The sequence below is a fragment of the Drosophila grimshawi genome, unplaced genomic scaffold (genome assembly GCF_018153295.1).
Source record: "Drosophila grimshawi isolate 15287-2541.00 unplaced genomic scaffold, ASM1815329v1 contig_44, whole genome shotgun sequence".
Taxonomy (NCBI): Eukaryota; Metazoa; Arthropoda; class Insecta; order Diptera; family Drosophilidae; genus Drosophila; species Drosophila grimshawi.
The window spans coordinates 5,592,303-5,613,810 of NW_025063240.1; the positions used below are offsets into that span (position 1 = coordinate 5,592,303).

At 39.0% G+C, this 21,508-nt stretch overlaps 2 protein-coding genes and 1 long non-coding RNA gene across 3 annotated transcripts in view; 2 read left to right on the top strand and 1 right to left on the bottom strand.

Annotated features, from left to right (window-relative positions):
* Positions 1-962: 962 nt before the first annotated feature.
* Positions 963-21,508, top strand: part of LOC6558610 (MOXD1 homolog 2) — a gene marked incomplete at its 5' end in the record, with an annotated part of 39,256 nt that continues 18,710 nt past the window's right edge. The window contains 4 exons of the mRNA XM_001985109.3: positions 963-1,124; positions 17,130-17,411; positions 17,686-17,871; positions 19,040-19,235. Coding sequence (XP_001985145.3) covers positions 963-1,124; positions 17,130-17,411; positions 17,686-17,871; positions 19,040-19,235 — 826 coding nt within the window. The remainder of the gene's footprint in view (positions 1,125-17,129; positions 17,412-17,685; positions 17,872-19,039; positions 19,236-21,508) is intronic.
* LOC122322593 lies at positions 5,844-7,254 on the top strand. The gene is made up of 3 exons (XR_006246701.1): positions 5,844-5,868; positions 6,731-6,980; positions 7,077-7,254. It is a non-coding gene; the product is annotated as an uncharacterized LOC122322593 (long non-coding RNA).
* On the bottom strand, positions 13,050-13,688 carry LOC116806474. Its single transcript, XM_032742894.1, has 2 exons — positions 13,442-13,688; positions 13,050-13,384 (listed from the first exon to the last, which is right to left on the bottom strand). The coding sequence occupies exons 1-2, from the start codon at positions 13,661-13,663 to the stop codon at positions 13,190-13,192; spliced, it is 417 nt and encodes a 138-aa protein (XP_032598785.1). The 5' UTR covers positions 13,664-13,688; the 3' UTR covers positions 13,050-13,189.

The following is a 21,508-nucleotide window of genomic DNA, read 5'->3' on the forward strand; positions in this document are numbered from 1 at the left end:
ATATATACACAAAAACATGCATATGTATTTGTGAGTGCCTTTCTATATGTACGAGAATTTACATCGTCCTTACAAACACACACACACACACACACACACTTACCTTCACACACAACTCAGAGCTCATCTGGCGTCTGTGTCGAGGCCTCGCCAACATGTGAAAAAGAATCGAACAAGTCAAAAGAGTACAAAAACAAAAAAAGAAGAAAACTTTAGTGAGTGTGTTTTCTTTTTAACCAACAAAAGGAGATTTTCTTCCAATGAAGATGGGACAACTACTCTAATTTAACTTGGTAAAGCTGTCAAAACACAGAGAAAGGGAGACACGTAAGCAAGCTTGCAACAAAGACTGGGATACGGCGCATAAGATCGTCTCGAAAACTTTGATAAAATTTAAATTAGTATAAAAAATATATAAGAAATATGGAAAAGCAAGCAAAGTTGTTACAGCTGCGCATGTTTGACCAGAAGATACCCAGTGCTAAGGAATGAAATGTATCTGTTGCATATAGCAAAAGATAAATGGAATTATTAAGACTGCTTAATAAATATAAATAAAATGAAGATTCTTCCATTACATAAATAGTATATCCCTTTTTGCACACACTCTTCGAGTACAGGGTAGAAGAAGAATGAAAAACGCATTGCACAGATGCTGCGTGAGAGTTATGCACACAAGTTGGAAGCTTTCAGTTGACTGTAAGTGTGTGTGTGTGTGTGTGACTCCCAAAAGTGAGCAACAACAACAACAAGCAGAAATTCTGTATATTTTGTTAAATGACATGAAAATGTGCCCGCAAGCCTTTTATACACATACATTGAGGCTGGGTGGTGGGCATGGGGGATGTTGGGACACGCAGAGCTCAAAAGTATGCTGCAAATTAAATATTTCCGTAAATTTTTCATTCCAATTAATAACCGAAAAATAACACCCACTCATACACAATTTTTTTTCATTTCGTTTACAGGATCGACACGTCACACGCAATGGCGACACTGAGCCCGTTGTCGACCCTTCGCAGGACTACATGCTGATGCTGGGCTATGAGAATGCCACACACACCGTCCTCCGCTTTCGACGCAAGTTGGACACATGCGATGCCAGCCATGACATCGCCATAACGGTAAGCACCGTCGACATTTAATAGATATATTGGCCAAAGTTTGTGCCAAGTGAAATTTATGCACTCACTTGCGCACTAAGTATTGACTCTAGACTTGAAGAGAGTGTGTGTGTCGCTGTGTGTGAGTGTGTCTGTTTACATATGTGTGTGTGTGTGTGTGTGTATTTGTGTGTGCATCATAATTTATGTTAATAAAAAGTTTCTTATGTCTTGAGTTTTGGGCTGATGATATAAGCGCTGCCATCAAAATACTAAAGTGATTCCTGAGGGGAGTAAACAGCGTCACGTATTTACCCCCAACTTGACTGGAGGCTATATATTACGTTAGGGAGGAGCTGAAGCAAATAACTACATAAGATTACTAGCATGAGTAGTTGTACAAGTTGGCGCAATATCTCTAAGCAAATATCAACACAAATTGTGCACATATGAATGCATGGGTGCCACTCCGAAGGGGGGCATTGTTTGAACACCATAAGATATTGCCATTTTTTTTTATTATTGCTAGATGACAATATTTATTTAAATATGACTCAAGGAAACTTGCACTTGTACAGTATTCATTACATTTTGTAAATACTATGGCCGAATTGAGAGGAAATATCTATTGCTGAAATATCTGTAATAGGAAAAGCTAACAACAATCGAAAACAAGAATTCAAAATCGAGCCAATAAAATCTCAAAGATTTTTCAAACTAAATGAAGTCATACTTAGCAAACTTTTATCACATATCCCCAATATCTACACCACTGTCAATTCACTGGGGTTTCGAGTGTTAGACAAAAATCGTATCACTCCTGGAATTTGGCAGCATCATCCAAAAGAAGAAGTCATAGTGATAAAAGTTTTATCACGTAAAACTTAAGCGTAAATCTTAAAGAAAACTTTCTGGTTAACTTAAGCAAACAAGCGCCGCCACGCACAAACACAAATACTCAGCACACACATAGACTCCCACACACACACATTTAAACACACACACAGACACACACACACAGTCGCACATACTCACACAGACAGTCGTGGCGACAGAGACGCCAGTCAATCCCCATATAACATATACATATATTAAGACATACTTAGATGTGATGCCAGGCAAAACACCCAAAAATAGAAAGAAGGAACAAATTATGCACAGTCGCGTGTGTGTTTGTCTTTGTCTGGCTGTGTGTCTATGTATGTCTGTGTCTGTGTGTGTGTGTGTGTGTGTGTGTGTGTGTGTAGACACTTTTGGTTATTGCTGTATCTAAACGGTTTTTGCGACTTGTCTCTTGACTGGGCTGACCATTTTATTTGTCTGGCGTATTAATTGGGTTTTGTCGCGTCATCAACAGCCTGCTATTTGGCCGAGGAGTATTTGGTTGCCAAATCTTTACTAAATCGCCAGACAAATTAGTTCGCAATGAGATTAGTTCTTAGCATTTTTCTTCATTTCCGTGTTGTTGTTGTTGGTCATTTTTGTGCAACACAATGCAAAGTTTTAATGAATTTTCTTGCTGGTCAGCCATTCAGTTCGCTTAAGTTTTCCACAAAGTTGCCAATTTAGTTTGTAATTTTTGTTTCACTTTGCTTTGCTGTTGTGCTTTATTTCGCTTTACTTCACTTCCGTTCGTTTACTTTGACTTTGCATTTGCACAAATTTTCCAGTCAAGGTATTTTGCATCTTTGTCCATTCGCGCGCTTAATATTTTTGCAACACCCACAGAAAAACAAATGAAAATACCCCTTGGAAAAAAGAAAAACAATAACAAATGGGTCGAGGGTTGGCTTACGGGGGTCGCAACCATTTGGCAAATTAAGTGCCATTGTTGTGCGTGTTGGTGTTGGTTCTGGCAGGGGGGCTTGGAGGGCAGAGTGGAGGCCAGGGCATTACTGTTAGTTGGTGGTAGTTAAATTAATAATGTATTGTGTGCCGAGCGATTGCAGGTGCGCCCTGCAGTTGACGAGAGTTGGTTTGGTTTTCTTTTTTTTAATGAAGTGTTCTGTGGTTGGTCAAGAGGTGCATAATTTGCAGTACACTTAAAAATTTATTAAATGTTTGGATTTTAACCGAGCTTAATGAGCAGCAACTATGCAAATAAAATATGAAAACGAAAAATAAGCTATTCGGGGCATGGGTGTAAGCAATTTGTATGGCAACGAAAACAAATTCATCAATCAAGCAGTTGCGCATTTCAAGTGCTGTAATAACAAAACAGCCCATTGATACTTATAGCCGAGCATTAACAGTAATTGTTTGCTTAATAAATAAGCGAGTATGAAAATTATTGATATCGCATCAGTACAAAATTTGCATATTGCTAGAACTCAAACCAAACTTTCTTAATTTTCATACTCTTATAGTTAACGTATTATTTGATATTTTATTTTAACTTTTTTTCTGATCCAGTTCAGTGAAAAAATATAAAAATAATAACATATATAGAAATATATATAAGTAAATTTGCCTAAGCATTTTGTTGTTTACATTTTTTGGTTTTTTGCCAAATCCGTTTTCTATAGCATACTTATGCACGCTGGCACTTTCCATTATTCAGCTCTTTAGCAAAATTTTCCTTCAGCTTATCCCATTTTCAGTACTACACAATATTTTTTTTCCCCATTTTTCAATCAAAGTTTTTTCTGCCCACAAAAAAAAAGAGGGAAAAATATTAATATGCTTATCATATTTTCCATGCCACTTCAAAGCGCACTGAAGCCAACCATATGGTCTTAACCTAAGCAGCTCAAGTGGCATAATCAACCCCCAGCGGCCTCCACCCCCTTTAGTAACCCCTTGGGCTCGTTCAATTTTATATTAGATAACCAAATTAACCCAAAGTAATGCCGAGCAGCAACAAAAACAACAATAACAACAGCAACTCGATGGAAAAGAAAAGGAAAACTAAAAAGTTCCTGCATTTTTAATATACTCGTACCGAAAAAGCCGGCAAGCAAAATTTCCAGCTGCTTAAGCGCATAATGAAATGCCCATTTAAATAACTAGGTACCGAGAATTTCTGTTTATATTTTTGTGCTCTTCAAACTAACGAAGGTCATAAAAAATTGGTTTTTTACTGGCTCAGTCAATCAGTCGATCAGCCTTTCAAGTTGCCAATGCTCAATTAAGCGTGCACAAAGTAACGTCAATAAATTTCATTTTCTTATTTCTTTTACATGCAGGGCAACCCCACGAACTTGCCCCTAGCATATGTGACGCGTAACCCAAAAGTTCAAAGTTTGCCATCCTTCAATGTATATGCATGTGCATGTGTGGTATATAAATAAATATATTCGTAAATGTTTGTTTATTTTTATAATTAAATATATCAGGCAGGCAACCCCTTTTCGCCGTATACGTAAATAAATAAATAAAAATAATAAATAAAAACTGCCAGCAAGCTAAATAAAACGCGTTTATTGCACACCGCAAAAATGTCAACCACAATTCGAGCGAAAAAAAAATGTGTATAAATATATAACAGCCATTGGAAACCGCCATACGATGAGAAATATCAATCGATGTGGGTTCGTTTGTGTGTAATGAACATTAATGAAGCGCAAAGAGCGTGACTAATAACAAAATTACCAATTGGCCAAAAAGGAGTCGTGCAAAGGAGCGACGGGGCAGCGCGCCGAGAAGGGTGAGTGCAGTTCGCGACAGTTGGTCATCCCTTGTCTCGGTCCATGCCTCTGGCCGTGAATTGAAATGGCCAAAAGCGGCAGCAAACGTTTGGTAATTTGCAGACAGGCAGAGAGAATCGAAGTCGCATTATAATAAAATGCGCATAAACCATAAATGCCATTAAGTGCGTCATTTCAATTTGATTCTTGCGTTCAGATTTCGTGGTCTTGCCTAATGTAACCAACCGCCCACTTTATGCGACTGGGAGGCGATTCATTTCCAGAGTTTGTCTAACGCCACTTGACGGAAGCACTTTACATGGGAATACCACAAAAAAGAAATGTGAAAGTTACTACAACGAGGTAGAGAGTGAGAGAGAGAGAGAGAGAGAGTATAGGAAATGGGTATATTAGATGGCCTCTTTTGTGATTTAAATTTATCTAATTTTAGCCGTTTTGCCTTATGTTATTTTTATGATTTCTGTTATTGAAAAAATCAAATCGTTTTAAACTGAAATAATCTCGATGTTTTTTTTTTTGTGTGTAGCTTTTCAGTTAAAGCAAACACTCTCTGCTTGAATGAATACTCTTCAATAAATTGGTCATTATTGTTAATAAATTCAATTCAATTTATATCTCAAACAATGGACACATTCCGCAGAGATTTAATTAAATCTTTTGCGTTTTAATTGTCATCCCCAGCTAATCATTAAATTCTGTATAGCCCTTAGTATTGAAATTGGTCCACTCATAAAACACAAAATGAGAACTTGACGAGCTACATAAAATTGTCATTAACTCAAAGAAATCTCATCCATCCAGTCATCCATCTATCCATACATCCGTAAATTGGGCGCCGTGAAAAACTTTTTGAGTGCCATTCCAATAAATGGGGGAAATGTCCTTTTGCATTAAAATTAATGTTGGGTGTCTTTGGATGCTCGAACAAAACTTTGATTTATGCAAATAATTAAGTAATTACAATTAATGCATTAATGCGGACAGTTTGCCCATGACTTTCATGTTATTATTTGCTTAGGCTAAACTCAAATTGAAATTTCAAAATTACCGAAAACAAAAGCAACAAAATTGAACAACATCAACAACAAGAAAGAACTCATTTTAAATGCAAATTTTCTGTAAGCATTATAAATTACAATACACACGTACAGCATTCCAGGCCCGTAAGTGACAATCAACACTAATTGTCATTAGAATAATTTCATATTGTGCCACACTTACTGTTGTCGTAGTAATTGCTTAAACTTGCCACGGCATTTCTCTGTCTGGCTATTTTAAATGCAAAAATACTGCACTAAAAGAGCAAAACAAAATAATAATACGCTGCTGAAAGGAGAGTGCGACTAATTGATACCCTGTATCAACCTGTGCAAAATATATACAAGCATACATATTGGGGCAATAGTTTGTGTCGGCAATTCCGATCGATTAAAAACATATAGTGTACAAAATTTCTGCCTCAACCTGCTCACCTTTTTCCACCCTCCACACTCGTTTTGAGTAAGCATCGAAAAATGTATATATTTATATATATTATTTAACCGTGTGAAATAAAGTTGAAGAGTTTAGGTACGTTGAAAAAAGATTGCTTTTAAAATAGCTTATGGTTTATGGCATGAAGTGCGGAGTTGGTAGCTTGGACTTTGAAGTGTGTGGCGTATGTTGCTCAGTAATGGAATTATGCAGTGTGCTTGCTGCTACACATGCTGCTACAATTTTTGCAATGTGTTTATTATTTTAACACGAAACTTGCACTCCAAACTTGGTTGGTGGCAGTGGAGGTTCTTTGCGAGTGGAGCTTGCTGCCTGCTTCACTTGTAAACAGTAATTTTGCCCATTAATGGGCCTTTGGGTCTGGGTCTGGGTCCGTGCCCGAGAACCCATAATAACTTTCAGCACACTCACATCCCGTATATGTATGTACATACATACAAACATGTGTATATACAAAGTCCGTAATTGTTATTGTTGTTGTTACAGTTGCTATAGTTGGCATTGCAAGCTGGCAAAACAGAAAGGCAACAAGTCAAGTCGACAGTAATTTTCAACACTTACAAGAGGGTAGAAGCCTCAGCCATAGCCAATGCCTACCAGAAGGTGCAGCGAGTTCCTGAAAACCTATTCTCTTGCAGAAACAAAAGAAAAAACTAGCAAACTGGTTAAAGTGACAAGATTTTAAGACATTAAACAGTAAATTAAGTTAATGTCAACTTGATTACGAAACTTTAAGGTTTGTCTAAAACTAAAATGAAAAAATAAAATAATAGCGCTTTAGATAAGTTAATTTTATAAAGTAAATACCGTTCACCTCTTTCTTTCTCATTAGCAATATCCATTCATTTTATTTATTTAAATATTAATAAGACCCAAGAAACAAAAGCATCGCTTCAGGCAAGTTGCAACTAAAGTGAAATGGATTAAGGGAACATATGCAAAGAACTGCTTATTTCTTTTTTTGACTTTTGTGCAAAATGGTGCCATAAACATGAACACAAACAACTAACACACACACACATATATATATATAACGGTCACACACATATGTGTGCAGTTTGTCACGACATAAGCTCGAAACTTGCAGAAGGAAGTCGAAGGCGAGAAGTAAGAGGCGGAGTGAGTATTAAGGCGAAACTCGCGTCACAGCAAAACGCAAAAACCAAACCAAAGCACTGACTTTTATAATGAATTATTAGTGGACGGAGCCGGAGAGGAGGGGGGTGCAAGACATGGAGGAGTGCTGGAGTGCAGGGTAGGGCTGGAAAGGGAACTGATGGCTAGTGGTTGCTTGTGTGGTATTTGTGGCTCTTGTGGTCTCCGCTTGGCACTTAAAAATTTAATAGTGCTGCAACAAATAAAAAACTCGTTGAGACCAACATAAAACGTGAGCCAAAAAAAGTATGCACCAAACTTTAATTTAAATTGATTTAAATTTGGCTGCGGCAGAGTAGAACGAAAATCCTTTTCAATTTTCTTACTACAAAAAATCACAAGTGCATAACGAGCATCGAGCTGAAGGAAGAAAATAATGGCATTTAACAGGCCGAAAGCAAAGTGGATTTAGAGCCACAACAAGAAGTGTTTTTGGGTTAGTGCTCAAACCCTTTCAAGTCCTTGAAGCCCATTAGAACTTCAGTCAGCAAGTGGCACATGTGCTGCCAAGCCGTTTGAAATTTCAAATTTTTGCGCTGCGTAATCTATGAAAAAGCTAAAGTTTATTTTTTTATTTAACGTTGCGGATTTTAGTAAAACAAATTTCATTTAGTCAATAAAACGTGTTTGTGCTTTCAGAGCTGTTTAATTTATTACTGAGTCCTTAATGGCAAATAAGCTTATCGATTCAGTTGAAATCTACATATGTAACTTCCTTGAATATTTTGCGGATTTATCTGTACCTTGCCGGCAAGACTCATTCATATTCATTTATTGTGTTGTGCACTAAGAGTTATCCCATCTATCTGCATTGCTCGGTTGGTCTTTATTTCTCCCAAATTCCCTTCGCTCCTTGCCGACTTGACGCCCTCTGCAGAGTTCAAGCAAACTGGCATATCCGTTGCTTTATTACATTTCGTTTAGTTTTTGGACAACTGACCACTTTTTTGTGGTTGCTTTGTGTGTGTATGTGTTTGTGCATATCTGGAAACCCACTCCCCCACTCCCCCCCTTTCATTTATCCCTTATGTGTGTGTGTGTGTGTGTGTGCTTAGTTTGCTTAGTTGTTCGAGCTTTGTGGTTTTTTCGGTCACTGGCACGGCATGAAAGGCTATACATGAATAAAAAAAAAAAAGAAATCCACGAAATGAATTTAATAAACGTTAGTTAGTTTTCACGGGTCAAGTGGGTTTTGGTTTGTATGTAAAAATATTGCGCCATTTAACCATAAATAATAAAAGAAAATAACTACAGGTTGGCAACTATTCACACACCCATCCAGTAGTTGTATAAACAAATTGGTTTTACAGCTCCGCTTTGTTGGGGATCTAACAATGTTGTACCGTAGAATGTCTGTGGTTTTTGCTCCACTTCTGTTGTCGCTTTTGCTGATGCTTGTTGCATTGCTCTTGTCAGACTGCAGTGAGTGGTTGAAAACGGTTAATTACATTCGCCCGTAAGATGTGCAGATTTTAGCCTTTACTTCCATTTCATTTGGGATTTTTTTGCCTTTTTTTTTTATAAATGTTGGCCTGTTGCATTTGACATATAAGTAAAAATGCTGAGGGGTAATCCAGCTGACAAGCTCGGGCCGTTATTTATGGCTGGCTGCAGCAAAATATACAACAATAACAATAAAAACAGCAGCAAGCCATAGAGCAACACTGAACTGACTGAAAAATGGCCAAAAATACTAACAGCCCAATCCAGCAAAAAGCTTCTGCTGCTACTGCTGCTGCTGCTGCTCTTGACTCATGGCTGGTTCTCGCTCAGTGGTTGCCTTTGTTTGTCATTGCATTACTTTGGCTGTTAAATCCCGCACCGAGTTTTGTATTGCAGTCCTTTTACCCAACCCATATCCACGCTTCCACTTAACTTCTCTCTCCCTTCTCTCTCTCTGTTCTACCAATATTTGTCGCTTTAGGGCATTAAGAGTAACGTTCTCGTTGCGTTCAGCTTTGGTGTTGCCTGCGTTTTACTTTATTTTTCTGTCTTTTTTTTGGCTGGCATTCGGTTCACATGCACTTCAAGTGCCCACAACAGCTGCCGTGGCAGCATCAACTCCAAAAAAACACACACACTCACACACACACACACACAAGCACACAAATGGGGGAAGCTTTGAGCGCGAAAGGCGAAAATCGCAGCCCAAAACTGAAGCGCAACAAGAGCAAGTGTCTAATTCTGCCAAAAAGCCGCTGTACAAATGCTCTACATTCTAAAATATTCTGCAGATTGTCGAGGAGAGAAGTTTGTACTTGGCATTCCTTAAGGTTATGAGACAAAGATATGTAAATATTAAATTGAATGATAACACAATTGAAATTGAATTGGTAATAATAAATTGTGATTTGTTCATAAAATGTTATCTGCTTTCCATTATTGCTAAAAATAATTTATAGACTTATTTGTGTGTGAGTTGTAACATAAAAACAAGTTATTGTGAAAGTGTCTATCTGAATTCATCTCTAACATCAGTTCACAATAATCAGGTTAATAATTTCAATGCAGTAATTTAACAGTAGCATTTCATATCACATACTCAATTGAACAATTTGAACAGTTCGCATCATCCAAAGCTTATTTAGAGCATTTTAAGCTCTGACTATTTCGATTGCCTGTTACCGTGGAGCTCATGTGAATCTCTGCCGGTTTACATTTGTTTATAGAGAGGCTGCAACTTGCAACTCGCAACTCACAACTCATGTGTAAAATGGGACAATGCAGGTTTTGGCTTTAATAAAGCGACTATGCGAGCTGTTGCCGTTGCCGTTGCCGTTGCCAGGACCCACAGCCGCTCAAACACACACAATGGACGTCATAGACATCAGAGGAAGTTCGGGAAACTGGGCGGCGACCACTTTTTGGGTCCGGACTACATACGCAGCACTCCTGGCGTTTGCCTGTTTTTGGTTATTTGGTTGTTTGGCTGTGTACTTGATTTTTGGGCAAAGCGGCAAATAACATTTTTGTTTGGTTTCGACGTTTTTGCAATCGCAATGGTTATTCCATTTGCTTGACAAATACACGCTGACGAGAACGATGGCGATAACACTGGCACTACTAATGGCAACGGCACTGGCACTGGCACTGGCCATGGCATTGGCATTGGTATAGTAGGAAACGTTTAGTCCCCGGCCCCGACCTGCTGCAGCAGCTCCATAGTGTGTCCGGCGGATCAAACTTTTAGCTGGAATTATGCGAATTTTTGTTTGGTTGGTAGCGATGGTCGCGCCAAGTGGTGCCGACTAGTGAGTAAGGCTTAAATTCAGCTGCAATGACTGGGTTAATGGCCATGTGAGTGTCTGACTTATTCTGTGTGTGCCTGTGTATTTGTGTGTTTGTGTGTGTGTGCGATGTGACATTTGTGGAAGGCTTTTAAGCAGCATGCAATATACATTCTGTTGCATACTTTTTTGGTTGTCAATCTTCAAAGCAATCAACAGAAAAGCTCACACAATGCACAAAAAATAAAAGGTCTTTGAAGGAATATCTAAAAAAAAAAATATATAAATAAATAAATTTTAAATGGTTGAAGCGGCAGTTGTGGTTGGTAATTAAGGAAGCAGTTAGCGGTGAAATCGTTGCCAGCTGGCAATAAAAGCATTTTTGGAGGCCCACTTCGTCACTTAAAGGAATTCTTTTGAGATGATTTTTTATGGGTTTTACGTTTATTCAAGAATTAACCTGAATCAAAGTTATGAATTCTAATAAATATTTATGGCAAAAAGTTTTGTAGGATATTGCGATTTTAAGTACTTAATTACTTCATTCTTTCAGAAGACTGTACATAAAATATATACAAAGACAAACATTCATAAAATAAAGCTTCACTGCATTAGAAAGTGCTTCGTAATATAACTTAATTTTGATTTGAAACATTTGACATCTAAGTACTAAGAGTTTAAATATACCTATAATATTTGGCTAATGCACACATTTGTTGACCTTATATCAAATCATTATGGCAACAATTGAAGCAACACCTGATCTGACGTTAAGAAAATCGAATTAGATTACGAATTTCAACACATTTGTAGTTGCTATATATAAATTTACTTAATGTCAATTCTACACTAAGCACACACTCAAAACACACATTAGTTAAAACGATTCAGTTGTGTGCAACAAAAATCATTAAGTCACTTAGAAACACAAAACGGAATTAAAGCAAAATGTGAGCTTGGACACAGACCAAGCGATTAGTCAGAGAGTTTGGCACTTACACCTGCCATGTGTGATATGTGGGTGTGAGAGTGTGTGTGTGTGTGTGAGTGTGTGTGTGTGTGTGTGTGTGTGTGTTTGTGTGTGTGTTTGTCTGCTGGTTGCAAATGAAAAGCATGTCAACAAAGCAACAGCCTCAGCATGCTGCTGACTGCTGCAATCAGAACAGAGACTGACACGGCAATTAGAGCACAACAAAAACTTAAAGACCTGGGCAGGGGAGTAGTGGGCAAGTGGTGCAGTGAGCCGGTTTAGCCCCTCGGGGAAGGCCTGGTATTGTCAATCTGCCACTTTGCATATTAGTTATTGAAATCAGCTGCCAGAAAGTTGTTGGCCACAGACATTGCAGCAGCACACGAAACACATTGATGATTGAATTGGCACGGCCTCCACAGAGGAATCTAAAGCCAACTCGCAGCCTGAGATAAAGAGAGAGAGAGAGAGAGAGAGAGAGAGAGAGAGAGAGATAGTCTCAAATGTTGGACGTGACCATGGCAACCTGCTGTTACTGCTGCTGCTGCTGCTGCTGATGCACACCGACAAAGACACCTCTTGAAATGCTTCTGGGGAATGTTTGATTTGATTGCAACTTTGCTGCTAAAAGCACCCTCCAGTTGGCAGTTGCCAGTTGCCGGTTGCAAGTTCAGCTGCTGCTGAAACTTTAACAAAGCGACTCGTTGCTTTTATCGTTCGACAAAGCTGGGGCAGCAGCGGCTTATAAACCACCTCGAACTTCTTCTTTCCTACAACAACCAAACAGCAACAACAGCACAAGTGCGAATTTTCGTACTACACATGCATACACATCCATATGTATGTATTTTGTTCTATTTATAATTCAATTGTAAATGCATTTCAATTACGTGCACATTAAACAAACTGGACAAGGAGCAAGTTGTTGGATCTGACCGGGCAGAGGGCCAAAACACGGTTCAACTTGACCACTTGACCATTAGCCATTAGCAACAGCAACTTGGCCTTTATTTTGTTTCGTTACGTTCCGTTTTGTTTTCGCTACTGGGACAATTGGACCATTATTAAAACGCGTTGAGTTGGCAAAGCGCAAGTGGCAGCAAAACAAAACAAAACTCTGAACTCCATTCAACTCCACAGAAGCCAAAGAGAGCTATATGCGAGAGAAAACAATGCAGTCGTAACTGCAGCAGCAACAACAATAGTAATGGCCTTTAAACTTTGAGAGTAGCATCAGGTGTGTGTGAAGACATTTTGTGTATTTTAGAAAGCTCAACAACATAAGTCGTGTTAGCATTAAAAGACAATTAATGGAGCTAAGCCTTTAATAATGATTAGCTGAAATGTGTTTGAATCAATCAAGCTGAATACTTTTAGAAGTGCTTTACTGCCAAGTAAATAAAAATAACTTGCTTGATGTGATTCTGAGAATTGTGTTTAGTTATGACATTGAAAGGTCTCTAGTCGCAAAAGTATTAACACTCAAGCAACAAATTTAATATAATTCAAAAACAGAAAGAAAGAAAACTGCATGTAATTATAATTGATTCCTTATGTTCCTCTGCCGATTGCTCTCTATCTCCGTTTTTGTATTTACTTTATGTCCAACTTAAATTTAAAAATCTTCTGATTTTGCTGCAACTTCAATTTTCTTTTCTTGCGTAACTTTAGATTGCCAAATTTTCGTTTCAATTCAAACCAAATGTGAGGTATACTCCATTCGAGATAGTCATGTGGCATAATCTGTGGATCTATCACATTACCTAAAAATAATTTAACACGTCGATTCTGCAAAATATATTCGATTAGAATAATTCCCACAGCTATCCAGGCGAATGCACTTACAAATGTATCCGCACATTGGATGTAAATGCGCTTACGAGCGGCAACAAATATATTATTATCGTCCTCCAGATCCATAACCGTTTCGATTGGCCTCGGCGTTGATAGAACCGCCGGCCACATTTTGTGAACACGCATATGCAGTTCCACCTTGTGGCTCCATTCCTTGTAATTGCCAGGACCGTCTAGACGCGCTATTGCCGATGCTCGAATATGAGCGAGCATTTTTTATATTTCCAAATTGCTGATCGGATACAGAATAATAACTAAATTATTCTATTGTTACGGCTGACAGCCCGGGGGAAGGCTGTCTAACTTTTAAAACAACAACAAAAAAGATTAAGCGACATTTGAGTGCACTTAAGCCGACACTTCAGACCACATTTTCGTTGCAAGCCAGCCAAGCGTTCATCTGCAATCCTTGCAAGTTTTTTGGCCCGTAACCACGAGGTCTAATGAGCCCTTGTGCTGGGTGGCGTATTTTACAATTAGCCAAGAGACGCCAAAGTGCATGCCACCTGTAGTCCTCTTATCCTGTCGTGGTCATGTAGTTTTACTTCTCTCACACACACATACACACAGATCGCACAACATCCTTCGTCCATAGTCTTTGGCAATTAAGTCCCTGGCCGAGCGTTGACCACACAGCAAATGACTGTAGCCTGTTTGCTTTCATTAATTTTTGGTTGTAATCCTTGCTGAAGCATTTCATTTCATTTTAGTTGTAGACTCACAGCTGAACTTGTTCTTGTTGTATGCGTGTGCATAGTTCGTCTCAGGCTTTTTCACACTTTGTTCCTACGTGCGGATACCCTTTAGTACTAAAAGTGGTCTTATATGGCATAACTGACTACCTACTAATTTGTAAAGTATTATTTAACTCATTGCAACCGGATATTTAATAAGGTTATGGTTTGGAATTGGGAATGTAGCTATTTCTGATTAAAAAGTGGTTAGTCGCTTCCAGGTAATAGTTAAAGCTTGAATTAAAATAAAATCTCTATAAATTGTTTTTTTTTCGAACGAATTTACTTCCAAATTCATAAAAGTTCTTCTTCAATAATTCTGCGCGGCTTACTTTGGAGTTTTAACAGAAGACACAAGCCAAATTGTTAGCTCTGAATTTTAGATTAAGACTTTCTGTAAGCTCTCAGATTATATCCTTGTGTTACTAATCGAAGTAGAGTGTCAACCATTAAAGGGCATTTCACATTCGGCATACACCTGCGAGAAGCTTTTTAGTTACTGAATGACTGCTGAGTTTTTTTCACAGTGGTCATGTTTTTACAACTGGGCCATGTCCAGCAACGACGTAGCCACGTTAATGACTTTTGTGCTGCGCCTGTCGCACGGCAAATGTTTTAAAACTGCTACCCCCCAAATGGGCTGTTGTTGTTGTTGTTGTTATTATTGTTACCATTTTGTTGTTGTTTTTGTCGTTGGCTGGCTGGCTGGCTGGCTGGCGATTGCCGGCCGGTTAGCGCGTTTGCCGCAGCCGCCCGCAGTGTTTGCCAGGACAGCGGGCAACCGAGTCATTTGTACAGGTTTTTTGCAGACTGAATAAGTCGGGGGCGGTACGACTAAAAGAAGGGTATGGGAATGGATGAGGGGGATGGGAATTGTTAATTAAAGTATTGTCTCCACGTTGCTGGCAAAATGAACAAGTAGACAAGGATTCGTCGTTGTTGCTGTTTGTTGCTGTTCGTTGTTCGTTGCTGCTGTCCTGGGCATGGCCCTGACTGCCCTGGCCGTCAATTGTCGAACATGGTGCTCTACAGTTCCACTTAACAGCTACAATGGGCACTTTGCCACAATGAATTCAAATGGATGCCCTGACCGGGTTGCAGTTTTTTTTTATATCTATTTTTTTTTTTTTTTTTTGCAACATACCCTACATCCCAGTACCCTCTCATGCCATGTTTGCTACATGTGTTGTTATTATAGTTGTTGCTGTTGTGTCGCTGCACACACAGAGAGACAGAGAGAGAGAGAGAGAGAGAGAGAGAGAGAGAGAGAGAGAGAGAGAGAGAGAGAGAGAGAGAGAGAGAGAGAGACCAATACACGTGCACATGACATGCACACAATGACAGCTGACTGTTGGCTTCCAAAAGCCCCCGAGGCATATGAGTCAAGCACAAACAACGCAAGGAGGCGAGGAGTGCAGAGGTCATACTGTATACAGGAGTACCTCTCGGTCGTGAGCACATTTTGGGCCGACGGGTCGTCCGTCGTTCGTCGTACCTCGTCCGTCGTCCGTCGTCCGTCGTCCGTCGTGTTGTGATTCTTTAATGAAAGCTTTAATTTGGGTTTACCAATTAAAACTACGTGGCGAATGAAATACACATGCTAGCCACAGACATACATAATACAAAAGAAATGGCCACAACAAGCCAAACAAGATGTGTGTATGTATGTGTGTGTGTGTGTGTGTGTGTGTGTGTGTGTGTGTATTGCTATGTGTAGGAGTGTTGGGCGCGCTAGACGTTTAAAAGCTGTTTTGAAGCTAAGATGTATATTGGCGAACAGAACGAGTCCTTGGCTGGATTTGTGGTGTGGGTAAAACGAATGAAAAAAAACAAGTGTAACTGCAAAATTTTGGTAAATGTTTAAGTACAGTCAACAACATAGAAATTCCTGTGTGAAGTTTGGCAACGTTGCAGCTCCAATGCAATTCTAACTGTCGAGCAATTAAGTTGAGAGCATTACTAATAGTTGGTTGAGCTTAAGCTTACTTAAAATGCCCTCTGAATTATTCAGATAAAACTTGTAAACTGGACTCAATTACAGCAATTAAATTTAGCAATTTGCTAAATGTGGCAACGTTGCCTGCAAATTTTACTTGTTTTTTTTATTATTATAATATTAGCAACATTCGAAGAGAGAAGCAAATTATAAACTATTTGAAAGTATAACATTTATAGAGCTACTTCATAAAATTCCAACTGTGTCAAATTTGCTTAGTGAGCAGGTTTCTTATTCCTTTGCCATCTAGTTACATACAAAAAGTTTTAAACAGCAATCACATTTTCTCTTAAGCAATGCTTGTACTCATTTTATCACTGCCTGTGATCCAATAATTAAGGAGCCCTTTGAATTGTGGCAACGTTGCCTTAGCTGTCTGCCTCATACCCTCTGTTTACAATTATGTACTTACAAGTCGGAACAAGTACCATGTAGGTACATGAAAACATGGGGCACGAAACAGCAAAGTGAACTGCAACTGAACAAACAACACCTGAGCCCAGTTGCCAATGGCCGCAAGGCGACTTCCGTTTCCTTCCGTTGCTCAGCTCGTGCGCATCTCCTTTCTTTTTTTTTTTTTACCCCCATTTTTGTTGTTGCCTCTTTTAACTTTTACTTAATTTCGTTGGGCAGCTTTCCCCATGGCTCTTACATAGCCGCCAGTGCCAGACAGTCCATCCGTGTACACGTCAGCAGCGACATTATTGCTGTTGTTGCTTCCAGGCAGTGCTATCATAATGCCATTTATTGCAACTCCCATTAAAAAAAGAGAAGCGAGCAACACACAGACACCTTTGCGTACTAATTTTTTACACATTTTTCAACTCTTCATTATCCATGCCCCCTTTCACTCTGCTTCTCATTCTGCTTCTCATTCTGATTCTCATTCTGTTTCTCATTCTGCTTCTCATTCTGTTTCTCATTCTTTTTTTCTTCTTTTGTTTTACAGAACGACACGATGCGTTTGCTGTACATGTATCACGCACAGGATCCACCGCACGGCTCGTTGCGTCCCGGCACGCTGCCCGATCCGGGGCAAGCCTTTCGTCCTTACCGACCGATGGTGCTGATGCAACGGGCCCAGCTGCAGTTGCCAACGCCGCATGATGAGCGCGTTCGTGTGCTGGAATTGCGCAATGAGGACGTGGAGCTGCCTGCGGGCGATACGCCACTATTTTGGTGCAAAATGTTCAAGCTGGAGGATATCAATCGCAAGCATCATCTCATCCGGGTAAGAAATATCTGGTGGCCATTGCTAAACGTTATTACTTATATGCCATGCATAATTGAGGCCAAGAGCGCAGTTCTTTGCTGCATTCAGTTTTCGTTTCGTTTCGTTTTATTTTCGTTTTTCTGTGTCCTTTGCCTCGGCATAACCAAATTGAAATATTAAAAATTTATTTATCTCTGTCTCTCCTGTTGGCTGAGTCACTCACTCACTCACTCACTCACTCACTCACTCTCTCACTGTGGATGTGTTCATTTTCTTTTCATGGGACCAACAGTACGAGCCGATTTATGATTCATCGTCCAGCGTACACTACTTGCAGCACATAACGCTCCACGAATGCCAAGGCTCGCACTCGGAGCTGGAGGAGCTGGCACGCGAACAGGGCAGGCAGTGCATGGGCGCCCGTTCCATACCGCTGGCATGCAATGCCATTGTTGCCTCCTGGTCGCGGGGCAGTGAGGTAAGCAAGCATCTGATTCAACTGCACTTAACTCAACTCAGCTCAGCACAGCTTAACTCTGCTGAACTCATATCCATACCCATACCCGCCCAACCTGCCACCCATCAGCATCAGAACCATAACCATGCAATATTAATTTAACCTTCGCAAATGCTTCCTTTCAACACAAAGTACACGAATGCATTGAATGTAGAGTATGAAACTTGAAATACTCTTGCACAAATTCTGATTAGGAGAGCATAAATTCATTCAAATGCAGTAACATTAAATAGATATGGTAAATCAGGATATGCTAGAATTGTACAGCAGTTTATTAACAGGACGAGCAAGCTAACAAAATATTTTATGAAATGAGTTCAGTAGTCAAGTCTAAACCTTTCCAAGCCTTTGATTCAAAAGCCTTACAATTACAATTCTTTCTAATGGTAAATAAAGTTAAGAAGAAAGTTAAAATTTTATAAAGAAATTAATGTTTGAGCTAGAAAAATAATCATAAAAAGAGCCAAAGAGTGTGCTGAGATTCAAGTCAGAAAATAAAATTGTATATTAATAATATAGTTAATATGTAAACATTTCAACTTATATAAACATTCAAACTATATATAAATCTCTCTGGTCTTTGATATTAGGCAAGTGTTAAAATATTATTAGCAGTCTATTCTGTAGCAAGCGAATAGTTCCTTTGACGAGCATATCTATTAAGTTTAAGTACCCCGTTTTCTGCAAAGGGCATTTACATAAAGAAACGGCTTGGCCTTCTGCCCTTCTGAAGCCCTTTTTTTGTCGTGCTTTTCATAATTTCATCACAGGAGCCCCATAATGCAGTGCCCATGTGCCCGTGTGCCCATGTGTTGCCTTATTTTGGGCGCCCAAGGGGCGCAGTGCCACTGCAATGCAATGTAATGCAATGCAATTGAATGGCGGCTGCTGTTGCCGCTCTTGCAGCGAATTTAAATTGCACATGACCATGGCATCAACTTCCGTCCTTCATTTGCCAGCTGTATATATATAAGTACAAATACATATACTCATACAAATATACATACAAACATACAAAAATATGCATGGGTGTGTTGTATAAAATCAACACTGGAAGGTTCTGCTTTTATTTTGGTTTGTGTTTTTGGAGCTCTTTTGTTTTTCATAATGTGTCGTTTATATTTTGCAGGGCTTTACATATCCACATGAAGCCGGCTACCCGATTGAGTCGCGACAGGCCAAATATTATTTAATGGAGACCCATTACAACAATTTGAAGCCGGACTTTGCCCAATTGCATGCCAGACAAATGGCGGATAATTCGGGTTTGAAAATCTACTTTACGCACGTGCTGCGACCAAATGACGCTGGCATATTGTCAATCGGTAAGTTTGGGTCACCATCACCAACATACCAAATAGATATGTATATAATACACACATACATTTATACCTTTATGTACGAGTCATTTTGTGTGTGTGTGTGCGCCAAATGCAGTGGATACTGTCTGTCTGTGTGTGTGTGTGTGTGTGTGTTTGAGTGTATATTTTATGCGATGCAAGCTTTCATATATGCAACTCATGTCATGCAATTTATGAGATTGCCGAGTCCAAAAACGACCCTGGGAGTTGTTCAGTTGTTGGATGCGGAGAGCTGGCAGTTAAAGCGGTCTGCAAAACCTGCAGCCGCATTGGTGGCTAGTAAAACAAAAGCTTATGAGTTTTTCTACGTGTGTGTGTGTGTGTGTGAGAGTTTGTATCAATGTGTGTGTGTGTGTCGTGGTTAAAGGTGTGTCCTGCCGGAACAGTTGAAACAAAAGCGCTATACATTGACTATGGTCCCAGACTGTATTCACAATTTGGTATACAATAGAAATATATATTTAATTGCTTATCAGGAGTGTCTCTTAGGGTGCAAACCAGACTAACAAATTACAAAAAAAAAAAAAAACAAAAAAATAGACAAACAATTTGTTCAGCGATTTTATGTTTGCATTATTTATCATGGACAGCACGCATAAAGCAAATTAATAAATTACTAATGGCAATTCAGTCAGTCTAAAACTTTGTGGTATTCCACATTTCGATTATTTATTTAACTGGCCTAAGGGTGGAAAATATTCGCGTCTATTGGCCATAAAGCAAATATATTTGTATAGTAGCTACGGGGACTGCAGCAATTAAGTATATTTCTGTGTCGAATAAACATATTAAAAAACTTACTGAAACAGCGAAAATATAGGTACAGAAAGAGAGTTTTAGTTATTACTCATATAGATTTTAAATAACTCGTGGGTTTCTTTGAGCTAGAATGAAAACTTATTTAGTAGTCGAAACTCTGAACTGTAGACTAATGCAGTGTGCATTGAAATGTAAACTGGCTTCAAATTCCATTGTTCTAAAATCATTGAGAACACCAACAAGTCTCAAGTTGCCTTCTCTACTTACAAATATATGTATTTCTCGTAAGTTTCCATCTTTTACTAACTTCCTGAGCGAACCACGCTTAAGCATAGTCGCTTACCACAATATTCGTGTGTTCAACCGGCTTGAGGGCTTTGTGAGAAGGTGTATTGTACAACTAGTATCCTAAACAACCCCGACAACCCCGACAACCCACCAGAGCTAGCTAAACAAATTTTCAAGTTTCCTTTCCATATACATATTGCTATGCCTGCGCACAGGATAACTAAAATACTAATTTCACTTTACAATTTGTTTTCTATTTTTGTGTTTTTTTTTTTGTAAATTTTTTTTATTCCTTTTTGGGTTCTACTCCCACCTCTGAGTCTATTTCTTATTGTTATTTTTGCTGTTGTTCAGCTTTTGGTTGCTTCGTTTTGGTTTTTGTGTTTGCTTGTGGCCACCAGACTACGGGGATGGAGGGCGGACACTGTGGCCGCTGTGTTTTTGTTGCCTTGTTGCTGTTGTTGCTGTAATTGTTATTTTACTTTTGTTCATAGTCACGCAAACCAATATAACTTTGTTACAACCGCACAGAGACATGGCCAACACAGTTGGGACTGCGGATGGGGAGTGGGGGAATAAGCCATACAGGAAGAAGGTATCATGCGCCCCTTCCACCCACCCGCTGCCCGCACGTTTTTTCGATGCTTTTTGAGTAGGTGTTGCCAAAACTTCCGGAGTATTACGGCACAGAAGTAGATTAATACATTCTGATACAGTGCAATTTTCGGAAGCGAATAAGCGCAACAAAAATAAAATAAAACAAAAAAAATAATAAGAGATGAAAACGGTGCTTATAGATACGTATATATATATATGTATATATATATATAAATAATATATATGTATAAGAATTTTAGGGACGCGTCTTGCAATCCTTGAAGCAGGCACCACTAGCTTCTGTCTGTGGCTGGGGTGGTCTCAAACTCTCCCAGTTCTCCAGCGTTGGCAATGCTATTGAAATATTTAATTGGAATTTAACGCATACCACAACACGCAAGTCAATAAATAAAAAATATCTACAAACGCATAAAAATACATATCTACATTTGATATATAAAATTAAAAAGATACACATATGTATATGTACATATAAATACATATATATATATATATATATATATAAACGTTTGCAACATTTTGCTGGCTTGCTATAAATTGAATTACGTTTGGATGTTTTTTTCTTACGTGGC